Source organism: Rhincodon typus, chromosome 14, assembly GCF_021869965.1.
Source record: "Rhincodon typus isolate 14 chromosome 14, sRhiTyp1.1, whole genome shotgun sequence".
NCBI classification, from domain to species: domain Eukaryota; kingdom Metazoa; phylum Chordata; class Chondrichthyes; order Orectolobiformes; family Rhincodontidae; genus Rhincodon; species Rhincodon typus.
Window position 1 is genome coordinate 31,483,638 of NC_063345.1, and position 8,522 is coordinate 31,492,159.

Consider the following 8,522-nt stretch of genomic DNA (forward strand, 5'->3'; position numbering starts at 1 on the left):
CTGGCCTGCTCTTGTAGCCACTCTGTTAATGTGGTGAGTCCAGTTGAGTTTCTGGTCAATGATAACCCCCAGGATGTTGATTGTGGGGGATTCAGTGTTGGAAACACCATTGAATGTCAAGGGGTGGTGGTTAGATTGTCTCTTTTTGGTGATGGTCATAGTCTGGCATTTGTATGGTGTGAAAGTCACTTGCCACTTGGCAGTCCAAGCCTGGATATTGTCCAGATCTTGTTGCATGTGAACATGGACTGTTTCAGTATCTGAGGAGTCACAAATGTGCAATGTGCAGCACCAATCATTAGAGAACATCCCCACTTCTGACCTTATGATGAAGGGAAGGTCATTGATGAAGGAGCTGAAAATGGTTGGGCCTAGGACACTACCCTGAGGAACTCCTGCAGAGATGTCCTGGAGCGGAGATGATTGGCCTCCAACAACCACAACCATCTTCCTATGTGTCAGGTATGACTCCGGAGAGTTTGCCCCCTGATACCTGTTGATTCCAGTCTTGCTAGGACTCCTTAATATCACACTCTGTCGAAAGCAGCCTTGATATCAAAGGCTGTCACTCTCATCTCACCTCTGGAATTCAGGTCTTTTGTCCATGTTTGAACCAAGGCTGTAATGAGGTCAGGAGCTGAGTGGCCCTGGCAGAACCCAAACTGGCTGTCGCTGTGCAGGTGCTGCTTGATAGCACTGTTGATGACACCTTCTATCTCTTTACTGATGATCAAGAGTAGACTAATGGGGCTATAATTGGCCAGATTGGATTGGTACTGATTTTCATGTACATGACATACTTGGGCAATTTTTCACATTGCCGGGTAGATACCAGTGTTGTAACTGTACTGGAACAGCTTGGCTAGGGGAGCAACAAGTTCTGGAGCACAAGTCTTCAATACTATTGCTGGAATGTTGTCAGGGCCCGTAGGCTTTGCAGTATCCAGTGTCTCCAACTGTTTCTTGATATCACGTGGAGCGAATCAAATTGGCTGAAGACTGATATCCGTAATGCTGGGGACCACTGGAGGAGGTGGAGATGGATCATCCACTTGGCACTTCTGGCTGAAGATTGCTGCAAATGCTTCAGCCTTATCTTTTTCACTGGTGGGCTGGGTTCTTCCATCATTGAGGGTGGGAATATTTGTGGAGCCTCCTCCTCCAGTGAGTTGTTTAATCGTCAACCACCATTCACAACTGGATGTGGCAGGACTGCAGAGCTTAATCTGATCCATCGGTTGTGGGATCGCTTAGCTCTGTCTATCACTTGCTGCTTTCGCTGTCTGGCATGCAAGTAGTCCTGTTTGGTGGCTTCACCAGGTTGACACCTCATCTTCAGATATGCCTGGTGCTGTTCCTGGCATGCCCTCCTACACTCTCCATTGAACCAGAGTTGATCCCCTGGTTTGATGGTAATGGTTGAGTGGGTGATATACCAGGCCATGAGGTTACAGATTGAACTGGAGCACAATTCTGCTACTGTTGATGGCCCACAATGCCTCATGGATGCCCTGTTTGAGTTGCTCGATCTGTTCGAAGTCTGTCCCATTTAGCATGGTGGTAGTGCTACACGACACGATGGAAGTTATTCTCAATGTGAAGGCGGGTCTTTATCTCCACAAGGACTGTGCGATGGTCACTCTTACCGATACGGTCATCCTCCAAGTATTGTTCAATATGGAGGAGTACTGATTCATCAGCTGAGGGAGGACAGTACGTGGTAATCAGCAAGAGGTTTCCTTGCCCATGTTTAACTTGAAACCCTGAGCCTTTATGGGGTCCGGAGTCTATACTGAGGACTCCCAGAGCAACTCCCTCCTGACTGTATGCCACTGTGCCGCCACCTCTGCTGGGTCTGTCCTGCTGGTGGGACAAGACAGATCCAGGGATGGTGATGGTGGTGTCTGGGACAGTCATACTCACAGTATCATACCTTATAGACAATGTCAGGCTGTTACTTGACTAGTCTGTGAGACAGCTCTCCCACTTTTGGCACTAGCCCCCAGATGTTAGTAAGGAGGACTTTAGGGGGTCGACAGTGCTGTTTTTGCCGTTGTCTTTTCTGGTGCCCAGGTCGATGGCAGGTGATCCATCCAGTTTCATTTCTTTGAGACTCTGTAGCGATTGGTAGAACTGAGTGGCTTGCTAGGCCATTTCAGAGGATAATTGAGAGTCAACCACATTGCTGTGGGTCTGGAGTCAGACCAGGTGAGGGTGGCAGATTTCCTTCCCTGAAGAACATTAGTGAACCAGATGGGTTTTTCCGACAATCAGCAAAGATTTCATGGTGATCGTAGATTCTGAATTCCAGACTTTTTTTGTAATTATTGAATTCAAATTCCACTATCTGCCATTTGTACCAAAATAAAGATGTTAAGGAAAGTTTGCACATGTAATCCTTCCTTCTAGTTTTTATCAAATTTAAGTTTCACCATCTGCCATGGTGGGATTCAAACCCATACAGAACATTTAACCCAAGGTCCTGGATTACTAGTCCAGTGACATTACAACTATGCCACCTTACTCCTTCTTCCAGGTCTAAGGGCCTACGTGGGTAACAGCAGTGGAAGATGAACTAGCAGTACCTTCATTAAAAAGAGGTTCTTGTTTTAAGAAAATGGAGTTATTGGATGATAGTAATATATACAATGGCTCGTTAGACATAATAACTAAAACTAAAATTATTAAGGAGATACTGATCTCACTAATACCTCCATGATCTCAAGCCAACTTCATTTTTTCCCCCCCACACAATACTCTTACGATATCATTCGACTGGGTAAAGTTTAACGCAGTTTCAAAAATTAAACCTTTCAGAATCATTAACAACAAATCCCTCAAGCCTTTCTCCCCTCACCACAAATCTGGAAGTCTGGAGGTTTCACAATTCTCTTTGTGTTTGTACTTTTTCTTTTACAAAAGGCTTTGACTTGAAGACTGTTGACTTGTGTTGATTCTGAAATTGACCTTGATTGGTCTGTAAATTATTTCTCTGCTGCAGGATATTCATTTGGGATTTCACAATGAGTTATGGGAATATTAATCTCTCTACATCTCTGGCACCACATTACTAAATGAGATCTGGTTACAAATAATGCCCAAGTGTCCCTGTATCCCTTCCAAGACCATTTCCCAAATGGAAGCTAGAATAACTATTTTTCAGTCACACTTAAAGTCATTTATGATTTTGAAATAGCTATCAGCGATCAAAGCTCACATTCTTGCTCAACTCACTGGGCTTGCTGGACTTGTGGTTTGGCCATCCTTCAACACAATGCTGGTGAATGGTTGCACCTATTTTGTTCACTCTGTTGTTCTTGTTGCATTTGTTGGGTCTTCTTTTGACTTAACAGAACTGGTTCTTCTCAGCTGTACGAAACATTTCCTTTGTGCTATCACAGATAATCTCAACAGATTTTACCTTTTTGGATTCCATCATGAATCTAGGCAACCCAATGAAATCTTTTTCCAGTTACCCGAACAAACCATAAACAATAAAGACATGTTATTCCTGGACCGTTTTCAACACCATATTAGAAGCGACAATGTAAATTTAAGCCCCTGTGAAAAAAGGATTTGAATAAAAACTAGATAGATGACCTGACAATGACCTAGGAACCAGATCTGGACATGACAAAGGCAAATTCAGCAGGGTGCTCCAAACTAACAGCACATCTGGGCACTTGTGGCCAAATTGGGAATCTCTTCCACAGACTACTAATGTAAAAGCCTGACATGGTCATATGGAATCTCACAATTCATATCCAAAATTCCTTCGTCAACATTCTTGGACATGTCCTGTCCCACCAATAGGTTAGATCTACTTGTGGGAGGGGGGGCAGTGCACACAGTAGAGAGCAAATAGCGCTAGAAGTCCTGAATATTGACTACTGACCCCACAATGTCTCATACATAAAGTCAAACTTTGATCAAGGAAACCTCACCAATCACACTCCTCACCTCCTCAGTTGATGATCAGTACTCTTCCATGCTCAGAAGAAGCAACAAAACAGTAAGGGTTCAGGATGCAGTCAGGGTTGGGGATTTCAATGTCTATCACAAAGAGTGTCTTAGTAGCATCACTTCAGACTGATCTGGCTATGCCTTGGAGGACATATCTGCCGGAGCTGTTCTGTGGCATGTTTGGATGTTGAGTGTGAGTGAGAGAAAGAAATGGTTAGGGCAATTGGTGACAATACATCTCCCGATCATTTGATTTGACCCAGGACATTGTTGCAGGATAGTACAGCAAGAATTACTCAGGGAAATGTCCTAGCACCAATGATCTTACTTGTCTACATCACTGATGTCTCCTCTATCAGAAAAAGATCAATAGTTGGGATGTTTGAGCTGTTTTGCATATGGTTTTGTTCAATTTGCAAAAACTCAGTTAATAAAGCAGTTGATGCAGACTTGTGATAGGACCAGCATAAAATTCAAGCTTCAGCTGATCAATGGCGAGTCATTTATTCAACACAAAATGTCCGTCATGACCATCTTCTCATTACATTCAACGGAATTACTATCGACAATTTGGAGCAGGCTGAGTATTTTGAGGCAATTGATTCATTTCTCAACTCCACCTAGCAAGAACAGTGCTTACAAGCTAGCAGCATGATGCTTGCATGGGTGAGTGCAGGTCGAACAACACTTGAATAGCTTGAGCAGTCCAGAACAAAACTGCCTGCTTGATTGTTATCACATCTATAACTGCCATCCCAAGTCTACAAATGTACTGCAGCAACTCGCTTAGGTTTCCTTTATAACACCTCTCAAACCTGCAAACTCTGCAATCTAGAAGAACAAGGGCAGCAGATGCACAGGATCATTGTTGCCTGCAAAAGTCACACCATTCTGACTTAGAACTATGTTGTCATTTCTTCATGAGTGCTGATCAATATCCTGAAACTCCATTTCCAACAGCACAACAGGAGTAGCTTCACCACACAGTCCGAAGAATACAGTTCATAGTCACCTTCTCAAGGGGAATTAGGAATAGGCAATAAATTCCATCACATGAATGAAATAAAAGTTATAGAAGAAAACATGTGCCAGATCTCATCCTTTCCATCAGTTACTTCCTTCAGCCCTGCAATTTTTCAGTCTTCTAATTCCAAACTTATGGGCATTGCCCCTCCTTCACTTTACCATTGATAGCTGTCCTTAAACTGCAGGTCCCAATCTCAAGAAATCCTTCCCTAAACACTTCCACTTTGGTATTGTCTTGAAGCTCCTTTATATTGTCTTAAATCTCACCATATTTAATCAAGCTTTGGGTCACACTTGCCGATTCTTCTTTACTTTGACTTATTTTCATCATGTAAAGTACTAGGTCTGCTTTAACGCGTGTTTTGTTAACGTGAGTTGGCTGGAACGTGATTAATGAATAGTGGATGCTGTTTGGATAATGCAAACTTTCTGCTGTACAGATATAGCAATTTTCTATCGCGATTTCCCTGTAACACAATTTTCTATAGCGCGAGGTCACACAAGAATGCGACTATCGCGTTTTAGAAGAACTACTTGTATGTTGCTACGTTTTATGTAACATGCTACTGGCAACTCAAAATTTTCGAATAGGTGATCAGGCTCACAAAGCCCTCTGATTTGTGTTTTAAAATGAAATCAATATTGCCATTGTTTCAGCTACACTCGTGTTTACAATTTAATACACACCAGTTGAAAATGTATTCAGCATCAGGTTTCCACTAGTCCCAGCATCAAATGGAAAACTCACTTGCACCACCTTGTGGGGAAACTACACTATTTTAAATCAGATTTGCAACATCTCAGAGTCTCCACATTCAGATTCAATAGAAATCCCTTCAAACTTCTGAATCCAATCAACAAGCTGACGATAAAAAAGCAACAATCCCCTCTGAATGGGGCATTAATACACAGATAACATACACATCAATAGGCTTAGAAATATATTGGCACAGATATTCTGATTAGGGTTGAAACCTTATTTTCAACTCTAACCATATTAAAAATTACCTATATACATTTAACTATTTTCTGCACTAAATTTCTGGACAGGAACCTCCTGTTATAAACCTGTTCAGGAATCCACAAATCCAGCAGGAAAGAAGGTTTTCATAGAAACTATGCCCTTTTTTTGTAGCAGTGTGGCCAGCACCCAATCAGACTTTGGCAGTTCCTGTGAAGAAAAAAAAAATCAGAGTTAACGTTTCAGGTCCGGTGACCTTTCCTCAGAACTGATGGTAGCTGGGAAAACGTCTGTTTATATGTAGAAAATAAGGAGGTGGATGGGGTAGACAGTAAGTGATAGGATAAAGGATAGAGCCTAAAAGAGAGAGAGAGAAGAGCAGTTGGATAGACTGCTCCTTTATCAGCTTCTTTGTCTATCCAACTGCTCTTCTCTCTCTTTGGGCTCTATCCTTTATCCTATCGTTTACTGTCTACCCCATCCACCTCCCCATTTTCTGTATATAAACCGACATTTTCCCAGCCACCATCAGTTCTGGGGAAGGGTCACCGAACCCAAAACATTAACTCTGATTTTTTCTTCACAGATGCTGCCAGAACTGCTGAGCTTTTCCAGCAGCTTCTATTTTTGTTCCTGATTTACAGCATCCGCAGTTCTTTCAGTTTTTAAATTGAGAAATGGGAGTCCAGTCCAAAGCTCAGGGAGCAGACCTAAGACTATGATGCCTGCCCTTGCTTACTGGGACAATGATCCAATTTAATTGTGAACATCAGACCATCAAGCCTTCTACACCCAACACTCCACACACCTCCTCCACACCGTCCCCCTTAACATTCTATCCCCTCAAACCCTCAGAATACTTGCATATCCCTCCATACTCTACTGGTATCCTCAATAGTAACTCATCTAATATCCATTATGCTAAATCTCAGAACATCTTATTAATTCAAGACTGAAAAACGCACAGTTCAAACAGCAAATTTCCCAATGTGAAAAGTATTCTAGGACATGTCAACACTTCTAAAACGTTGGTGAAACATGATGGTCAACCTACCTTTGCAGGCCAGAGCCCTATATCAGAGCATCATAAATACAACACAGCATCTAACTATGCAAACTAATTTTTTTTTTGTATTTCACAGCCTGTTCAAGGAAGGATTCCAGGATCATGTGACATTTTTGTCTCATTTCCAACTCAGGACTGGAGCTTCTCTGTGATTCAAGTCTCCTCTGACAGACTGTGAATCACAGTTAGTGGAAGAAATTGCCCAGCCTTGCAATGGAACCAGCAATGGAGGTCATGCTCCTTGCAATTGCCAAAATGAGGATCAGGACAGGAAGGAAAGAAAAGAATTGGGTTCCATCACCCTGCCATTTATGAAAAGACTCCCAAGTTTGCCCAACTTGGCAAATTCTGAGTTTGGCTGCTACTGTGATGCACACAGGCTTGACATAACTTACACAATACATACAGGAAACTGCTATTGCCTTTAACTCAGTCCATAAAGCAGAATTTTGAGGATAATATGAAAGCACTTCTCAATGTATTTACTAGAATTTTGTTATGATTCTAGCAAACATTTTATTCAACAGAAGATAAGCCACAGAGTAGAACATGTCCTGCAGAAACTCAAAGTGGGTTCAGAAAAGGTAGAGGAACACAGACTTTGGCAAATAGCAAGGAAATGCCACGAACAAATAAGGGCTCCACTGTGCCCTTGTTGATTTGATGTTGGCCTTTGACACAGTAAACACAGATACTGTGTGGAAAGTCTTCAAAAATCGGATTTCCTGATACAGCTGCAAATCTGGGACAGCAGCCTCACAATGGAATAACGAGCAGTGTCAGTGACAGTAGTGAATACAAAGGTTCCTTTAACCCAACAAGTTGAGAGAGGCAGGAGTGTGTCATTGCCCCTATGCTCTTCAGTATAGTTGCTGTCATACAAACACAGAAAATAGAAACAGGAGTAGGTCATTCAATATGATAATGGTTGATCATCCAACTCTGTACCCTGTTCCCACTTTCTCCCCATACCCTTTGAGGCCTTTAGCTCTATCTCTTTCTTAAAAAATATTCAATGTATTGGTCTCAATCACTTCATGTGCCAGATAATTCCACATGCTCTCCTAATTTCTTCTAATCTCAGTCCTAAATGGCCTACCCAGTGTCCTCAGAATGTAACATCTGGTTCTGGACTGTCATGCTTTCTGGGGCATTTGACGAAAATGGTGATGGAATATACACCCAATTCAGAATAGATGGCAAAGTCTTCAACCGGAGATAACTGAAATCTCAATCAAGGTATCAAAAGTTATGCTACAGAAATTGCTGTTTGCCAATTATTGTGTCCATGTGTCACACAGTGAACACTGCCTTCAGAATTATGATGAAATGACTGGTGACTACTGGCTAACCATAAAAGTTTAAAGAAGACAAGGAAGCTTCATGACCACCACCGAATTCTGACTGTACCCACCTATTAGAACAGTGACACATACCTGAAGACTATACATATGTTTACATACTTCCGAAGCATAATAACTCAGAATGTCTCCATTCAATGAAGTA

At 42.1% G+C, this 8,522-nt stretch overlaps 1 protein-coding gene across 1 annotated transcript in view; it reads right to left on the reverse strand.

Annotated features, from left to right (window-relative positions):
• Positions 1-6,143: 6,143 nt before the first annotated feature.
• Positions 6,144-8,522, reverse strand: part of fdx1b (ferredoxin 1b) — a 7,505-nt gene continuing 5,126 nt past the window's right edge. The window contains exon 3 of the mRNA XM_048605305.1: positions 6,144-6,160. Within this exon, the coding sequence (XP_048461262.1) occupies positions 6,144-6,160 (17 nt within the window). The remainder of the gene's footprint in view (positions 6,161-8,522) is intronic.